We start from the raw sequence: 19,764 nt of genomic DNA, 5'->3' as shown, positions 1-19,764 counted from the left end.
GTTCAAAACTTTTGAATGTGTCATTTTAATTGCAAGCTTCATCTTTGCCTTTTCATCTTCAATTATAGACTTGATTTACTCCAAATAGATCTCCACTTTAGATCAAATTCGAGGCAGAGATGCTATGTTTAATTATATTTTATCCTCGAATTGTAGTATTAAACGACATGTATTTATGTAATATATGTTGATATCATAACAATTATTACCTTCTAATAACTTTGCCTGAATTATAGAAAAATATATTTGGAGACAGTTACTGCTCGAATTATCCAAATCAAACATTGAGAACACATGTATAACTTAAGTTTTAAATTTTAGCGCCCTCTGCATGAATCTTCAAAGTAGGACGCTGTGATTTCAGGTGACATAGGGCTTAGCTTTGAACTAGTTTCATATTTTTCCTTCAATCTCACGAATCTTTGCGACGAAAAATTTGTGGCCATTGATTTCAGTTTTTAAATTGTCTATTTGGCATAACTAAGTACTCAAACCCGCTCTTTATTTTCAATATTTCTTCTAAAACCGTTTGTTTTTTCGCGAAAAATATTCGCGGAGCACATTGAATCTTTAAGTACTTAGTCGAAACGGTTTGGGGTTACCGGAAGGATCCTTTTACTTTTCACGGAAATTCTCGATACGACTCTATATTACGAGAATACTTTTTTGAACCCCATAACTTTCTTTTACTTATTCGGTCCATCCTACCATAATGGACAACTCCGAATATTTTGCAAGCACGCCTGATTCGCGTACACCTTCGAAATTTTTCCATCCAAATATTTGCGATGAAATGTACTCGGGCGCTTCGTAATGGTAAGCACTACATCGAGGCGGATATGGCATTGGGAAACCGTATCAGCCACAAAAATCATGCGAGTAAAAAATAATTGAATGGCGTCATCCGAATCGAGGGCGAGCAACTTTTGAATCCTCCCATTCGATTCCGCGCCGCTATTTTTCAACCCCCGCCTCTCCGAATGACTCGCATTAAGTGGATCGAACAGATTCTCCAATTTCGTTCTCCGCTCCCAAAGCTCCATCCGCACTCAATCCTCTTAAGTTAAATGACTGCACGGAGAGCGAGGTTCAGCGTTGATTGAAACAGGATGAAACGTGGTTTGAACCTTCACGGCTTAGTAGTCATCGCTTATGCACAGCCATAGTTGTGCCTTCCTAGTATGTGAATTTAAAGGCTGTAAGTCCCCTTACATCTTTAGTCACGGCCTTACAATGACGCGGTAGTTGACTTTTTTAAGTTTTTATTTATTTGGTTTGTCTTCGTTTTTTTTGGACTACTTGACAGATAGAACCACTTCAAAGAAAAATACATGGCGTAGATGCTTCACTGTCGAAAAAAATACTAGGAATCGCAACTTTTATGAGGGGTCTAAAGCAAATAAATATTCACTATTTTTATGCATAAATGTTCATTTTCAGTTATTCACTCATAAATCAGAAGGTTTTGCTGATAATTGAATGAAAATTAATTGTAGTATGCCAGTAGTAAACTAGATCTTTGCTAGAAAGCCATTAAATTTTTAGCCCTGAGTGAATTCAAGTGGGGTACGGGTTTGGAAATTTTGATTTTGGAGGATATTTGTATTCACCTTTGGGGACATGGGTGGTACTCATAGCCAGAAGTTGAGTGTTCAGACTAACCCACTATTATTTCACTACTTTGGATGCCTCATATAGATCTCCAAGATCAGCTTGTGTGGATGAGAATTTTTTTCTGATTCTCTGATTAACTGTTTTGTATTACTTAAGATGCCTCTGAATATTTTTCCTTTGACTCTCTCTGGTCCAACATAATAATTAGTCGTATTTTTTTCAAATTTCATCAAAGATGATGACAGATTTTCTAATAGTTGATATTGAAATGAAATCAACAATATCTATTTTTTATCACATTTAATGTGAAAGCCAGATCTTTTGCAATTGTCTTCCTCTAAATTCAGTGAATTGACCCTAAAGACGGACATCACCACCTGGATCTCATTACTATAGATTTTAGTTCCAAATTACAAGATGACTACTTACATATACTTAGGCCCCTATTCTGAATGTGATTGTGACAATGCTATTTCTCAAGATATGGGGAATTGTAATTTTTAGATCATAATTTAATATTCTGAATGTACTAAATCACTTCAGAAACAGTTCCATAGGTCAATAGGTAATTACATATTATCATTAAATTAAATTGGCTATAATTCAATATTTATTATAACTAATCATCATTTTACATGTAATACTAAAACTTTTGCTGACAAAAATGTGGTGTTGAATTGGCATAGCTAGTCACATTGTGGCTTATTTTTTCTGGAATACAGACTGAGAGGTTTATTGATGGTTGGTAAATAATAAGTCCATTTGATAATTTTGGAAGTGTTGGATCAACTGGTCCTTTGACCACATGGACTGCTGATGCAAATACTTTGAGGTAAAATACAGTGGCGGCTCGTGAGTCAAATGCTAGGGGGGGCGCACTCCACCGGGGGGTCATAATTTTTTAATATTTCGTGTATTTTATTAAGTTTTTACGGTAATATAGGAATTAAATTCTGTGATGCCATACGTTCCGTTTTTTTTCAACAAAAATACCTAGTTTTCCTAATAAAGCTTGATTAATAAATACTAAATGCAGTAGACTCTCGGTCATACGGATCGGCTTAGTCCGGACTCTCGATGATACTGATCAATGATCTTGAAGAATAAAAATATATTTGCTGCGATATTTTGCAAATACAAACGAAAATACGTAACTTTAGGTTTTAGCGTCTACATTCTTCGTGCGGATATGCCCGCAATACACTTCTGTTGTTCGTTTTGCAATAATAATGCGTTATTTGTCAAATCTATACAACATTTGCAATGATTTAGGTAGCAATGACACTTGTAACACCTGAGGAGGGAGGAGAGTGTCACTGACTTCCACTAGGCAACAAACACTACTAGAATGCCCGCGCTTTGCTTTGCAGATGTAAACTTTGATGGCGGTGTTCGCGATACTTCTTGAATACAGTATGATTTAAAATCAACAATTAAACATTTCTCACACATTTTTAACAAAATAGGAAATACTCACAGGCCTTTAGTTGTATTGCAAAAGTCCATCCTTCTTTCATTTTGTCCAGCAAAGTGATCAATTACACGTTCGTTGAAATCAGCGCTGGACAACAATTTCTTTCTGATTGAACACATGGCAAGGGCACTAGTCTATAAATAAACAAGGGACGACACAAAATAGGCCGACGAAAAATACGACCAAAAAGAACAAGGTGCCTGGACACAGAATTGGGACAATTTTTCCCTATATTTCCCTTAAAAAAACGAGCACTGTTGATTAATTCAAAATTGTCTTCTTGAATGTACACACAGCACTAAGAAACTTCTTAATCGCCAATTACGCACAATTAACTCCTCGAAAATGATGTCTGAACTCATTTCACTCCGTTCTTTCCGAGAGTCTTACCGTTACTATAAGGACGACTCAAGGGAGATAGAAGTCGTGGTCCACTAATGCTGATTCAGCTGAGGGACGAATTTAAGGTCAGCAAAGGCATTCACGCAAACAAAGGACGTCACGGACCATCTCCTTGAGTCTAAGATTCATATGTGGTAAACACACGAGACGCCAACGGGTCGCATTTGGAATAACCGTGTCTTCGAAATCATTGCCATGATATAACAGAAAATAAGTTCTAGATCGTAAAAGAAGACGACTCGACTGAGCCACAGATGGGAGCTGTAAGGATTTCCTCACTGATATGAACTCTTCGAGGCCACTTAAATCAGACCCAAGTGGGAATTTTCCGTCAGATAGCTACCGCTCTGCCACTGAGGAATTAGGTGAACATGAACTAATACAACAAGGACGGCTAGAAAAATGATGAACCTACACACAAAAGGTGCATTGTACGCGGCACTTCATGACATTAATTGAATGACTATTTAAAGTCACGCTTAAAGATTTAAATCATATTTAATCCTTCACCCTTTCACGCACGCAACTATTTCTTAAATTATAAATCAGTGGGGAATGTTAACTGATTTTTCCTAATACTGCAGGTCTTTTGATAAATTTATCTGAAAAATAGGTACCGTATTTCTAATCATCGGGAAGATATGAATACATTGTTAAGGCCTAAATATTATAATATTAGTTTCCCCAAGGTTCTTGAAATTCGTAATCATAACAGAACTGTGTCAAATACTCGAGAATAGTTTTCCTTCGTCAATACGGCCTTTAACTGGTTGGATTTTATGTGTTCCGGAATTCAAACACCAAAAAACGCAAGCATAATGGGATAATTTATTTACTGTAGCAATACCTACCAGTAATTAAAAATTAAAATCGTATAACTACACCCAGTACAGTGACCATTCTGATTCCGTACGTCCCTTTTCTGTGGCAGCACCAAGTAGACGCCAGATTGTACGCCCGCCGGCCTGCGCAGCGATGTCAACTCACACGTCGCTCTGCGCATTTTCGGACGACGTCCCAAGAGTTCCATAAGACACAACGTTAGACGCGTCATAGCACCAGCGGCCCCCACCACTACCACTCTCCATATAACTGCATGGGGATGGATTGGGACGTTCTGGCCAGCGCCCCACGGCTACAAATACGAACTTCTCGCGCTATTTCTTTTCGTGTTTTTCCAACACTTTCGATGTATGGGACTGAAAAAACGCTTTGATTAATCAGATGTATAATTATAAATTAATGGATATTTATTTTTTTTACTTTTTCAAATATTTGGGAGGGGCGGCGTCCGAGAGTCCTTATGGGCAAACCGCCACTGGTAAAATACTTGATGACCCTAGGTTCACTCCTCCCGCAATATTGAAATAATGATTCATTGCGCCACCCAGTTTTAGAACGCCTGTATTTGCAAATGGTTGTTGACTTGTCTGGTCACTAAGAGTTATTGTGAACAGCTCTAATTTAATGCAGAAGTTTCCCTTCATTCTGTACATAATTTCATGCAACTCATATTTATTGTACTGGAAAAATACTTGCCTTGTGCAGATTGATAGAATCACTCTACTTCTTTCATATATGTTTCTATTTCTTCATATATCATCATAAATGGTTGCGTCAAGTTACAAAACTTACTAAGATGAATTTTTTAATTCTATGAATGAAGTTACATAAGCATCCTGTGTGGTTAAAAGTAGGTTACCAATTGAAGTTTATATTTTTTCCTTCCACAAAAATTACCCTCTTTTCTTTTATGTTATAGTGTGATATTGATGTGCATAAATTGAAACATCACCAGTAAAATGAAGCTAATGAATGTTATTGTTATTTTCATTGGAATTACAATAGCTTTATAGACATTTGTCACTGTAGAAAAGCAAAATCTAAAATTTTTGAAAATGGCTATCTCTTCTCTTTCCAGGAACTGTCTTGTTGGGAAATCTTATTCCATTAAAATATCGGACCTTGGAATGAGTAGAAGCACATACGCTGCTGATTATTTCAAATTTGATGGAAGGAATTCTCTACCAGTCCGATGGATGGCATGGGAAAGCATACTTATGGTAAGTATTTATTTTTTTTACTTTCCAATGTGACCAATCAATGCATACACAGACCAATGTAATGAGGCTGTGATTAGATGCTTGCCCAAATCCTAACTTTTATATGACTCGTTGTCATTAAAAAAAAGTATATTAAGCAGTTTCAGCAAAATTTAAATGATTTCAAACCTATAAATAATTACAAAAAGAGCGAAATAGCTGAAAAAACTTATGAGCCAAGTTTCCTGTGATGGAGACCTCAATCAACAACTATCACCGTTACAGCAGCACATCTACTCCATAAGGCCACCCCAACTACTTGTACCACTAGTCTCATAATGCACTAAATATAACAAACAGTGAAAATAAGGGCAAGTAAGCAGCTGTGAAGTAAATTTTCCCTTTGAGTGCACAAATATTTACTCATAAATGGAATATTTATGGTGCCAAACCAAGGACAACAAGAGGATTAAAGGAAACTAAATTTCCTGGAGAAGCATAAGTGGTACTACAAACTTTGTCCTAAAAATTTCGACAGTGACAGTAAGTTATTCAGCAGCGCACACAATAATGGTGGTCTCCCAAAATTTTTGAATTGAGGAACAGCATCTCTCATGTGCAGCAAAGAAAACAGAAAGCAAAAGAAGATTTGATGGAGGAAAAAACTTGAAATCTTATTTTTTAATTCGGTAACATTTCTTCATTGATGGAATGGCTCCATTTTTTTAGAAAGGCCATGGGATGGGTATACATTTGGCTAAGGCAATGACTTATCTGGAAACAAATGAAAAATAAATTCATGAACCGAGAAAAATGTTTTTTTTTCCTAATTCCAGTCATCTTTGGCCCCACTAATATCTTTATTTGACTAATGTGATTAAAGAGAAAAACTTAAGTTGGGACCATGGTGAGAGGTTAGCAAGGTAATGCGAAAGAAATAATCAATCTTGTGACCAAGTCTTCTCAGCATCTAATCGCTTGACTTATCACAATACATTATGGTGCAGTGAAACTAGTATTAACCAACCACCTTCGATTACCGGAGGTGGAGAAAATAATAGCCAATATACCTGTTGCGAACAGATATACAGGAACAGGAGTGGTGCGGCGACAGATAAACATCTATCCGATAAACGTAAGCATAAATCCAGACGAAAGGCGATGTTTTTTTGCATCACTAAATTTCCTTACTTAAATAACGACTAACTATTCAAACAATTTATAAGCGCCGTACTGAATAAAAATCATTTAAAGCATTGTTTCGTCAATCATTATATTTATCGAACGAGAGTTTACCACATAAATTTGAGACTGAGCACTCCATTAACTTCATTTCTAACAGATCGCTAGCAGTTACAAAGGTTAAGGGGTCTTGATGAAAGTCTTCCGGCGGTGAAACCCTCGCTATGGCGAGAGCCAACGCCGAAAGGGTCTCGTAAAAACGAATTTTTTAACACGCTTATTATAGGGTCATTTGACGGTACATCGGCTATCTCTCGTAATAGCGGGGGTGTCGCTATAACCCGTACTCGCTTTAACGAGGTTCCACTGTATATAGGTAAAAGTTTTTCCCACTCATCCTTGGTATATATAAGGGGTTTTAGCCAAAGACTTTCATGAAGACAGCTCTCATTCAATGGCCAATAGTGGAAAATTGCCTTAGAATGCAGAGGCTATGGGACTAGCCTAGAATCTCATGTGCTAAACCTGTACTTATCAATGTTTACTTGAGGAAAGATCGGTTTGGATTCAGGAAGTTAAAGTCAACCTATGATGCAACAGAGGTAATGAGTTTGTTTGTGGAAAGGAACCTAGAATATAAGCTGGAAAAATATGCCTGCTCAGTGAATTTTGAAAAAAACTGCACCAGTTGCTAACAGACATCGTGGGTGGTCAATTACCGAGCAAGGTGTAACATAAATCAATGCAATATGGCAGTTGCTTATGAGTATATGTAGAAAAGATGTTTAGGTAGTCACTGACAAATTGGAAGCTGAATTAAAAATGGTCAGATTGATGCTGTAGAAATATAGAATGGTGCAGTGGCATTTGAAACAATTTATGGTGCAGTGGCATTTGAATTTATACAAGGGGCATTTGAAAAGTAAGGGCTCCAAAGGCTAGGCGTCGCCGCATGTAGCAATATGCAACATCTAGCTACCCTGTCATGTTTTTTAGTCCTTCCCCCTTGTTGTCACATAAACAGTTCCTCATTTGCAGGATAATTATTGGCACAGCTCCCATCCATAATGGGTGTCCCAATTGCTACTCCCGCCAAGTGCCCACTGTGGTTTGTCATTAAGTTTTTGCGTGTGAAGAAGGTTGCATTCAGGTCCCATTGAAATTCATTACCAATTAGGAGAAGTCTGTTGTCCGAAGTGCATAGACTTGAAAAATGTACGGAAGTAGTGCAGAAAATATACTGCTTGCTACCTCAATGTTCATGATGAGGAGTGGAATACTCAAAATCAGTGGGCAACATTTTGGCTACCATCTTTTGGGACAGAAAATGTATCCTGACGGTCAATTTCAAAGACAAGGATACAAAGTTCAACCCCGTGATGCACTATGAGACCCTAAGCAAGCTTCGAAGCATTATCCAGAACATGAGATGGCATAGGATGACAATAGGCATTCGATAACACCACGACAAGGCATGATGTCCGCAAGGGACAAGATGTAGCCTACAAAACAATGTCACTCACCAAGCAATTTGAATGGCAATGGGAAGCAGCTGGAAGATGGCTCGTGGAGAGATCACAAAAGTTCGTCTCATGGATGCCAAAAGTTATCGAGTGCAAGGATGACTACATCAAAAAATAGTGAAATGTTCAAGGTTTACAACCATGTAATATGCATTAGCAAAAAATCTCAGTAACTATGAAAATAAAAATTTGGTGACCTTACTTTTCATATAAATTGAAGTTTACTCACCACAAGACAAAGGTTAAAGGGTTCTGTAAAGTATTGTAAGCAACCACCATCAATAATAATATATTCTCATCGATTTTCCATGGGATTGGCAGATTTTTTCAAAGCTTTACCTGGCCAATTTTTAAAAATATTTTTTTCAGAAAAAGCATAAATTTGGTTGAATGTCGCCGATGCTTTTGTCACCATTAAATTTGTGTAAATAAATGACAAACCTTTCCATTTTGTTCTGAATTCTTTTGATGTAATCCCATGAGAATCTTAAGAGAGAAAAAGGCTTGAATCGTACTCCTACATGAGATTTCCTGCATCACAAAGTGCTCTTGAACATTTAAAATATGCTAAATCTCACAAGATAATAATAAATCTTACTCAATTATAAAAATATAAGTTCACCTTGAGAGAAGTTGGTGAAGTTAAAATTTAAATGTCTTAGAGAAAAAAACTGATGTAATGTCATCATGACTTATGAATCTGTACCAGGATAATTTGGCATGACACCATACAACTTTTAATGAATTTATTGTAGAATAACACTCTTAAAGCATGAAAAGTATGCCTGAGGTAGCTTTAAAATCTTGAAAAAGCATTACTTTCTAAATATTAGCATTGAAATACCCATTTGTAGTCCACCCTAATTGTCCCTTTTATCTTCAATGTTTGTCATCTGTGAAAGGAAAAATTTAAGGCAGATTTTAATAAAGAATTGAGTGTTTAATTGTACAGTAAGGATGAAACTTCATTGTATGAAACATAACTAGTTGTACAATTTCATGTCAAATTTTACAAGCATGCTTACATTTTTCATTTCAGGGTAAATTTACCACAAAAAGTGATGTGTGGTCTTTTGCTGTTACGCTCTGGGAAATACTAACATTTGCAAGGGAACAGCCATTTGAAGATCTAACTGATGAGAAAGTCATTGAAAATGTCACCCACTACATAGAAGGAAACAATAAGCAGGTGAGTTAAGGGTTTCTTTTGTTAACGTTAAAAACTTAACTACAATTTTAATCAGAATTGAATTATAAGATCTCAGCAATAATTAAAACTAATATCTACATCTAAATCTTCATAATACCCTGCAAGCCACCTAAAATGCATGTGGTAGGGTGTGTTTTCATAACATTAACTATATAATGAGCATAGTTGGTTTCATCTACTCAGATCAACATAAATATTATCTAATGTAAAATTTAATTCTTAAATCATTTCTTTCTACTCATCTGTGAGTTGAAAAGTGAATGGTTTGATCATTTACGATATGTGTTTGCCATCAGCTATTCAGAATTGTCAAGCAGAGTTTAAATAAAAGAAGGATTGCTGCCGTTCATATATTTCAGATTTTTTTACTACATAGTTCTTAATATTTAATTTCAAAATTTTCAAACTATTTTTTTATTTACATTAAACTGTCCCCACTTAATTTCATACCCAATGGATCAGCTTAGGATTGGGTAAATTTTTTGTGAAATATTTCAGTAGTCCAGTTTTTCGTAAAGTTGGCATGACATTGATTTAAAAAAATTGTCACACAGGGAAATTTGTTCTGAACTGTCACACCAAAGAGGTGGTTGTTAAGTGGTCAAAAATGTAAATGATTCTAATCCTGTGAACCTGGGATGTGTTTCAAACTGGGGGACCGGGAAAGCTGTTCTGAAATCTGATCCTCTGAAGCATAACATCATATATAGCTGTTGCATAAAGCTGAAGGCCTGTGATATCAATCTCCATATAATGATTTATTCAGTCCCCTAAATCTGAAGTAGTGCCATGCATTTCTTGTGGTTGTCAGCGGGCTCTACTTGTTAATGTTGAATTTGTTACTGTATGCTTCTTTCAGTTGCAAATGGTGAGTGAGGGTGGGTGAGATTTAAGTAGAAATTTACTGGTAGGGGAAGAATAATGAAGTACTCTTGAGGTTATCTTTCGAAAATATTAGTTTTGGGTCCAATGGCTTTGAAGTCATGAATTCATTCAGCTTATATTCAAATTCTAAGGTCAACATGCCTCACAATAACCTTACTTTTAAACGCAATAGATCCAGAAAGCTGGCAGGCATAGGAGTTTGGTAGCTTGGGAGACTCTGGAGTGATAATCAAAGGATTTATTCCTTCTACTCCATGCCTTTCTTTTCCTTTCCATTATTTTAGGTAATATTCTTGCATAAACAGGTAGGATTGCTGGAAGTGGATAGACTCCAAATTGACATCTTTATGATATCTAATTGACATTGAAATTGCTATACTCGGCATAGAAGTAATACAGTAAACATTTAGGGTTGCTTACCTTACACTCCCAATAGATTGGAATGTTCACATGGAACGTTATATTTCCAAGGCGCAAACGCATGGAATCTTGTAAAATCTAACTGCTGGAAGATTCACCGAAGGTTCAAATATCTATTGTCTGGAATGTTCACCAATGGTTGGCAGGATTTGCCTTTGATAAAAAGAAAGAGCCACATACACAGAGAGTTTTGTTTATTTGCTCAGCCATTACCTTAATATTTTGAAACCAGAAATTACAATTTATGCACTGATTACAATCACATATAAATGATTTCCATAACCATGAGCAGTTGATAGCTTTCCACTGTATGGTGACGATGTGATTTGATATTAGAAATAGACCGATGTAATTTTTTCATTTTTCTTTACTCGTTCTTAGTAAACGGTGAGAGTTTTATCATTTTTCCTCCCATCTGTTGTATCTTTTGTGTTGATATGGCTCGCTCAACTTCATTTATAAATATTCTGGCAGTGACTTATCCTTTTCTTGACTTTCATTTTTACTGAAATAAGAAAATCTATGGTAGAAGTTTCTGGATTCCACATGTTCTGCTGGCCAAAACTTTTGGCTAATTTACTGTAGGAATAATCACTAACAATTTCTTGCGTACAGCTATTTGACAGTAGCAAGGAAAAGTTGGGTCACATAACATAAGTGGCTTATAGAATTTCTTAGCAAATTTCTAATGATTTCATGAATTTATTCCATGCGAGTATTTCATTTATTTAAAATATTTTTCACGTAAGCATGGGTGCCAGTTTACAGTGAACAATTCAAAGAAAAAACATGAAACACAAAAAAATGTAAAAACGAATTAATATTCAATTATTATAATAAATATTATACCAAGGGCTCCAAGGACTGGATAGCAAAGAATGTATCTCAAGGGAACACACAAGTTGTCTCAAAGACTCAAACTGAATTTCATACGAGGATTATGCAGCACCTGTTAGGTGTTAGGTTAGAATAGGATACAGAGTATTTCTACTACAGGATGAATTGATGGAATAAGTTATCCCATAAGTTATTTGCCATTGGACACAGGATTTCATACAAGGATTATGCAGCACCTGTTAGGTCAGCATAATCCTGGTATGAAATCGTGTGTCCAATAGCAAATATCTTATAGGATACCTTATTCCATCAAGTCATCCTGTAGTAGAAATACTCTGTATCCTATTCAGGTGACATGAATAAACTTTTCCCAGACATTTCCCTTGACAAAGCAACCAGAATTGGCCAGGAAACACTCAAATCACCATATCATTGGTGCAGTGACATAGTCCGCAAACCATTACTACCAAGACGAGGATCCTCAGATGAAAATTGAACTGTGCAATCAATTATTGATTATTAAATTTATTATTATTTATTATTAAATTGATAAACACAAATTTTGAATAAACTCCTTGCAAATAATCCAAAAGCGCAAAGTTTAGGCATCAAAATCTAAAGTTCACATTCGTAACCCATCAAGTTGCAGTGGACATTTAATTAACCCTGAAGGACTTGCACTCGTTATTGGGACTTTAATACTCACACTGAGGCTGTCAGGTTCTATTTTCCTTTTGAGGTTTCAATCTATGATAGTTGATTATTTTTCTTCTGTTGTTTGTTCAAATAAAATTAATAAAGCTTAAATGTTCCATTTCATTAAAATCAAGACCATTTATCTCTAATAAAATATTTATTTATTACTTCATTTTGGTTGGGAAAAATACATTACCACTACTTAGTTATCTATTTATTGACTTGTAAAACCACACTAAACAAGAAGTGTGCATGCTCGAGACAAATACACTTTTCATAATTTTTCCAGACATATCTGGCAAATCTATCTTTCTTTTACCCACAGTCTACACACCTTTTTCTAATTCCAGTACACTTCGGGTTCTCTCACCCTGAGCCTCACGTTAGGCAACGACTAGTTTTAGATGTCTCTGGTTCATCTATTCTATTAGATGCCTTTGGTTCATCTATTCTATTATTATTAGCCTCATGTAATATTTTGGCCTAACTCTTTGGGAAGTGTTTTTATTATTCCCCTTCTTTTCACATGTTCATCTACGAGCTCAACTGACAGTTGGCTCAGTAAAAAAATATAATCAGCCAACATTCATAGGCCACGTGTATTTCATGAAACATTGTATTTGGAGCATAATTGGTCTAGTGTATCTACTCCTGATTTTTTCACGCCATAAAATGTTACAATTTCAGGTTTTCTTTCGTCTCCATTACATTCATCAATTTTTTGTCATGTGCATGGTTGAAATCATAATCACATTCTTAGTCTTTCTTGGAAAGTATGTTGCCAAAGTACAAACAAATTACAATGGAAAGCAAGTAAACTCAATTTTTCAAGACAATTTTTTTATTTCAACGAAACAATGAGGCAATTCCCACTTAGTTTTGCAATTAGTTCTAACTAAAATAAGTCGGCAAGAGATCATTTACTAAACCAAAACTGATGGACCAATATGGAGTATAACCTCTTCACAACATCGAAAGGACTGTTGCAGATTGTATACGGTCCATTGGGTTGTTTACCAGCATATATTTATAATTTGTAAGCATAAAAAATTAAGCATCAAAGCTATCAAAGCAAAACTTTCAACCTGTATTTGTTCAGCTTACTTGTGATGTATTGCCGGAATGTGCAATGAATTCCAAAACCCTCAACCCCAATCCTAAGTTTCTCAACATTAGTTGTGTATTCACGAATAGTGTAAGCACTTTTACCATGGCTGACAAAGGGTCTAGCAGGTTAAGATGGTGAAAAGTGCCCCCTGATGTTTTGAAACATAAAAAATATACACTTATAAAGTGCATCCAAAATTACATGTTTCCCCAAAGTTTCAGGCCTCAACAATGGATATTCCCAAATGAATAACCCCAAAAAAAATTTAAACACGATTTTAAGTTTTTTAACCATATCTCCAGTTTTTATTTTTGTTAAATCATTTTCTTTAATTTAAAATGTAAATACAAATATGTTCTACCATCCTGATTTTTTTCAAAATTTTTTGACAGAAAACATAACTTTTACACAAGTTTGAAATTTTCAAAATTAAATAAAAAAATTTAGGAAACAATAGACATGTTAATTTTTATTCTCAGTCAATAATATTATAAATTGATCCACTATAGCTGCTCTCAACAATCAAACCAAATATCCTCCTGGAATACATAGATGCAAATGATGCAAAGCAGTTATTCATGTTTTTGACCGTGTTCCACCAATTTTAAAAATCTGAAAAAAATCAGGAGTATACTTTAGAGTAAGCGTAACAACATGTATTTTTTTCGGCGTGTCTATTGTTTCCTAAATTTTTTAATTTAAATTTCAAATATGTATTTCAGTATTTGGAGCTAGCCTATCGATTTTTTTTCTTTCTTCCCTGGTGTTCTTTTCGTCTTAACATAAACATTTCAGCAAAACTGAATGCATATTCTTGACATAACTGAAGGAAACTTCTCAATCACAGTCTTATCTGAGGTCCAAATGTCAGCAGAGTTTAGGGGATTCATTTTATGGGCACCAAAGAAGGCGAAATAATGCCCTAATTTCAATTATATCTGTTCCCTTAGCATCTCAATCACTGGTATAACAATCTCCAACTGATTGAATTTGGATATATGAATTCTCTGTAAATGCTGCAAGCATTTCATTATAAACAAAATAACAGCAAGCTAAAACAGAATCAGCATTTTTAGCCTGACCTTTTACTCCAGGAAGTTGTGAAAATATGTTTTGCGCTATTATTCAAACATTTTTAGGTGGTGAATCTGTTACCAACTTTGCCTTTGCCTAGTAGTTTAGCTGAAGCACTAGTCTCAGAGTACCTGTCACTATACTTCTCCCCACTGCTTTTCATTTCCTATTCAGTCCCCGAGCTGCCTTCCCTTTCCCAAACGTTGTGCTCTTCATCTTTTAATTCTGCATCGGGTGACTCTGGTTCAGATGAGTGTAGACACTGACTAAGCTGCCGCATGATTTCTTCTGTGCTTATTTGGATTGTATTTCATTTTCATGTCCATAGTTTTGACTTTCAAAATATCAAGCTGATTAGATAGAAAAAGACCCTTTATAGATGTAGAGTGTTTGAAGTTAGTGATAAAACATAATATTGTGTCTATCACCCAATAAGCAAAAAAGAGAACAGTTAGAGTGAGAATCAAAAATGTAACCCGATCACTCGTGCAGAGCCTGATGGCCTCAGACCACGTGCATATGATGCAAAATTACCTGAAAATTACAAAATTAAATTAAATTATATTATGATGTATGATTAAAAATAATTGCATGATGTAGGTTAGTGATAAAGGGCTAAACATTTCACAACCAAGTGAATATTAGTGATCTGATTACTTGTTTTGCTTACATGAAAATTCATGACTTCACCTATTTCTTTCACTGTGTTTCAGAATTACCTAATCATTTCATATAGGTACTTACATTCTGTTGTTTCAAAAGTCAATATGGAAATATTCAAATGTTAGAGCCTTAGTAATTCTGTTTTTTGATGGTTCGAAGCAATCCAAACATAATGCCGCTGCTCATTGCTAAAAGAGACACCAGCACACACTGTCTCTTTTTTTCCCATATTTGGCACAAACTGCACACCTCTTTTAGGGCTTTGATTTCTTCCTAGCTGTATTCTCCTCAGGAAATGTCTTTCAGTGGGTCTTGGTACTAAATTATCTGAGGAGTGACGACCTTATACTGTCCAAATGGAGTTGCATATCTCAAAAATATTCCCTCGACCAGCTGCACACAAAATGTTAGGTGTTCAAATTTTTTATCTGCATTTTCCCTGTTGAATCTGTTTCCATGAATTTAGGACTGCAACATTCAAGAGTATCCTAAATAACTTTATATACCACTTGTTGAGGCGTACAATTTAAATTAGGTACGGTTACAATAACTGTTCCTGGATACATCCCACCCATGAATTTATGATAATCTAACACACAATCTGGCTTGTGAGTCTCTTTTTTTCCCTTTCAATATTTATTCCCATTTTGTCATTGAATAATGGAGAATATAATTTTTTTGTCCCTCCATTTAAAAACAAAAATTGGCCCAGAATATTGTCCACATATTTCGTCCCTCTGCAGTTTCTTTTCCTTTGCATATTTTGGGGCATCCTTTCAGTTCAACCTCTACATCCCAGCAGTGTCAGTCTTGTATTTACATTTCAGCAGTCTTGCATTAGCAGGAGAATTGTAACAATTGAACATCCAACCACAGCATCCTTGATTTGATGATCCTATGCTTAGGACGGACAAGACGAATTTTACACATGGGGCTCAAGGTGATGGCACACAAGGAAAAGACAGAGAGAAGGCAGTGGAATTACATTGTATCTCATGCTAATTGAGCTGACCCTTATTGATGTATCACTAGCAGAATAGGCAGAAGTTTTCAAGATAATTCAGTTGAAGAAGGCAGTGATTTTTAAGACCAAATTCGCCAACTCGCTGGTTTAAAACGGAGTGTCATAGAAACATTAAAATAAACCTGAAGACATAAAATCACAAAGAGTAATTAAGTTGGTGTCCTACAGAGAAAGTGGTATAGAGAAAGTACGTCTGGGCAGTCTCTATAGTCATGTTTTTGGAATTGTGAGGCAGTTTAAAATTACCTTCTTAGAAGGTTGGTAGTTAAAATTTGATATTCTCTCATATTTCCTACATATTTGAACCCTGTAGTCTGAATCACATGATTCTTCTCTTAGCAAAAATTCTAGGTCACCAGCTAGTAAAGGATTTCCAGAGTCAAGTCTAGAATGCTCAGTTCCATCCTTGGTCTGAATCACAGGATACATTCTTGGACCTTCTCAAACTTTCTTTTGGTATGCTATCAACATATCATAGGAAGCCTTGATTGTGCAGAATGTGATATGAACCTTGATGCAACCAAATGCAATGCAAATTTTATGTAGAGAAAGCTTGATCAGGTGATGAATATAGGTTCTACTTGGATGAAAAATAAGCTTGGAGCCAAGAATGAAACTAAGACCGTACCCATGATGATCTATTAAGGTACCTATTATATGAGCTATTAAGGTACCTACCTATTTCCACTAAATCAGCTCTGAAATATCAATGCTTTATTTTGCTCCAGACTGAATTGGTATAACTATGTACTAGTATACTCAGACTGGTCAAGGTACATTCATGCCATGTGATATAGACTTTTGTATTTTATTCATTGAAAATATTCATCATGTTCAGCAGTTGTGCCATTATAAAGTGGAATTTTAAAAAAAGTGAAAGAGAACAAAATACAATAGTGATCTAAAAATCAGCAGCAAAGAAACCAGAGGAGAGAGGAAATATTTTATCCTTTGAGAATGGGATAGAGCGTGGATGGTGAAATTGTTATGTGATAACTAAAGTGTATCAGCAATGTAAGGGAGTGAATTTAGAAGACAGGCAAGGCCAAATGAAGGTGAACTCTTGATGAGAGATATCCTGTGAATATACAGATGACAAAGAGAATGTCAGTGGTTGGATCATGTGGGTGTCCTTAAGTGGGTCAGAGAAAGTAGTTATGGGGCAGTCAATATAGTCACATTTTTTGTTTTTGAAGTAGTTTAAAATCCATTTTAAGTCAAAAGTTTTGGAGGTTAGTCAAGAAGATAAAAGACAGCACTGAATGCTGGAATGAGAAACTAGAGGATGAGCTGTAAAGTGGTTCAAGGATTTATCGGTTAGGAATGGGGATGCTGTGTGGGTCAGGTCAAGAAGGGGATTGGGATGACTGGATGGTAAACCTGAAAATTATGATGAACCCTGCAACATAGGTGAAATAACTGACAGCACTTTTTTATACCCATGCATCTGAGAAACATGTTCAGCACTCAATTTAGCATCTAGAGTTGCAAATATGGTTTTAAAGTGTGAAATATTACTAATTATGTATCTTAGTTTATTTCAGCATTTAATCTGGAATTAATGTAATTTCTAACAAATTCATTTTAATTTCTCTAGGTGCTTCTTCCTCAACCAATCAACTGCCCAAAGGAAATATACGATTTAATGTGTGAATGCTGGCAAAGAAATGACCGGGACAGGCCAAACTTCAGGGAGATACACCTCTTTCTTCAAAGAAAAAATTTAGGATATAAACCAGAAATGGATTGAACTGAGCTTGTATTAGGAGAGGATGTTATTAGAAATTGGATCAAGCTGGAAATTTTCACATCCTGAAGCATTATGGATTGTGAAGCAAACATCTAGGAGTGACTCCGATGGAGTATGCATTCCATGAGTGTCAAATCAGTGGCATTTTCAGCAAAATCCTCAACGTGCTTTGAAATAACTTGCCAAATGTTCCTTTGTGTGATGGGAATTCCAGTTTTAATGGAATAAAGGCATTACAAGAGAAAACTTTTCATAGTAAAAAATTGTGAGAAAAATGTGGAGAACATGAGCAAATATTGCACACTGAGCTTCCAATGTTTGCACAAAGGGTTTTTTTAATTGGTATCTTGAAGCATTTGAATCAAGTGATGAAGGGAGAAAACATCTGTTAAAACATTTTTTGTGAAGGGTTAAACTTTCCTGACTTGTGCATCAAGAATCAGTCGCTGTGCCTTCTATCACCCACTTCTTCATATTCAGTAAACCCTAAGCAGTAATTTTCCACAAATGAATTGTGTTTTTTAGTCTTTAAAATAAGAGATTATTATTTATTTTTTCATTGCTGATGTATGGTAGAAATGTTTTAATGCCTTAATATCTGCCAATTAACTGCCAAAAATCTTTCAAATGAAGTACTTTTCAGTAGCCTGATGTGAATAAACAAATAATTTTCTGAAAGGTTTTCCTACTTCTATAGTTTTCTTTAACTAAATTTTTAAAAACTCATTAAAGGTTTAATTGGTATTAATAGGCAGAGTTGTGAACAGAAGTGAGGATGTATCAATAATATGTTTCAGCTCACAAAATCTGAGATTTGTGTTGCTTGATACTGTAGCCTATATCACTACTGTTATAAAAATGATAAATGTGCAAGAAGCATAGAGAAACATAGCCCGTTTGTTTTGAAAAAAAATTGTTATGATTGGTGCCTACAACATAGATATTGAGAAGAGAAAGAAGTTATCTGTATACATTTCAATACCTTCCATCAAAAATGAAGGAAGGTCATATCAGTTTATGAAAAATATTTATTGTAAATATCAAATGGTATAAATGTTAGAATATTGAATGTTGATTGTGATATTTGAAAACCATGTCCCCGTTCAAAATTTGGTTCGCTGGCTTCAAAAAATGTCACTTTCAATATGTAAATTGTTCCTTAACATTAAGCTAAGTCATGACTGTATACATCGTGAGGTCATATAATTAAAAACTTAGACAATACCTTCCGTAAATGGGCTCCAAATTTAATTAATTTTGATAAAAGTATCTTTATACAAGAAAACTGTTATATATCCAACACGATTTTCTGTTTTAACGGCGGTGTGTAAAATGGAGTTTGCTTACAAGGCCAAATAATAGATTTTTATCCCAAGTTGACTTATGCAATGATTTTTTGGATGCAGCTGTGTTATTTCTCAGATGAAATGGAGACGACTTGTGTTACATGGGAGAATGGAAACTTTTGAAAAACTTGTATGAATGAATCAAATTGGGAAAAAAGAGTGCATTGAATGGATTACTAATAGCTTCTTGAGTATTAAGTAAATTTGTAAAATTTGAGGACCAATGTGTTCTTTGTAAATAGGATTGTTAAGTTGGCTGCGCAATACCTTTAAATAAAACATATTCTCAACCATGTCTACTTAAATTTCATAATAATACAACAAACCCTGTCCCACACCAAAGTTGTTTAAGGCACTGAGAAAAAGTAACAGCAGGGCTCAATTACATTTATTTTGTAAGTAATGTGAAGTACCTTCATAAGTAAAGTAATCAATTACAAATACAAATTAATGATTTTAAAAAGTCATCAGTAAAATTACTGTTACAATTACAACTACTTCTTGTTAGCTTGTC

The 19,764-nt window shown here is 35.2% G+C and overlaps 1 protein-coding gene across 3 annotated transcripts in view; it reads left to right on the top strand.

Moving 5' to 3' along the window:
* LOC124159493 (discoidin domain-containing receptor 2-like) overlaps positions 1-19,543 on the top strand; it is a 655,398-nt gene extending 635,855 nt beyond the window's left edge. For all 3 annotated transcript variants that reach the window (XM_046535354.1, XM_046535345.1, XM_046535336.1), the window contains exons 18-20: positions 5,412-5,553; positions 9,277-9,426; positions 17,752-19,543. In XM_046535354.1, the coding sequence (XP_046391310.1) occupies positions 5,412-5,553; positions 9,277-9,426; positions 17,752-17,904 (445 nt within the window). In that variant the 3' untranslated portion in view covers positions 17,905-19,543. The remainder of the gene's footprint in view (positions 1-5,411; positions 5,554-9,276; positions 9,427-17,751) is intronic.
* Positions 19,544-19,764: the final 221 nt, after the last annotated feature.

This window comes from Ischnura elegans, chromosome 1 (genome assembly GCF_921293095.1).
Source record: "Ischnura elegans chromosome 1, ioIscEleg1.1, whole genome shotgun sequence".
Classification (NCBI taxonomy): domain Eukaryota; kingdom Metazoa; phylum Arthropoda; class Insecta; order Odonata; family Coenagrionidae; genus Ischnura; species Ischnura elegans.
Note: the sequence above shows the minus strand (reverse complement) of the source record. Positions and strands in the feature narration are given on the sequence as shown.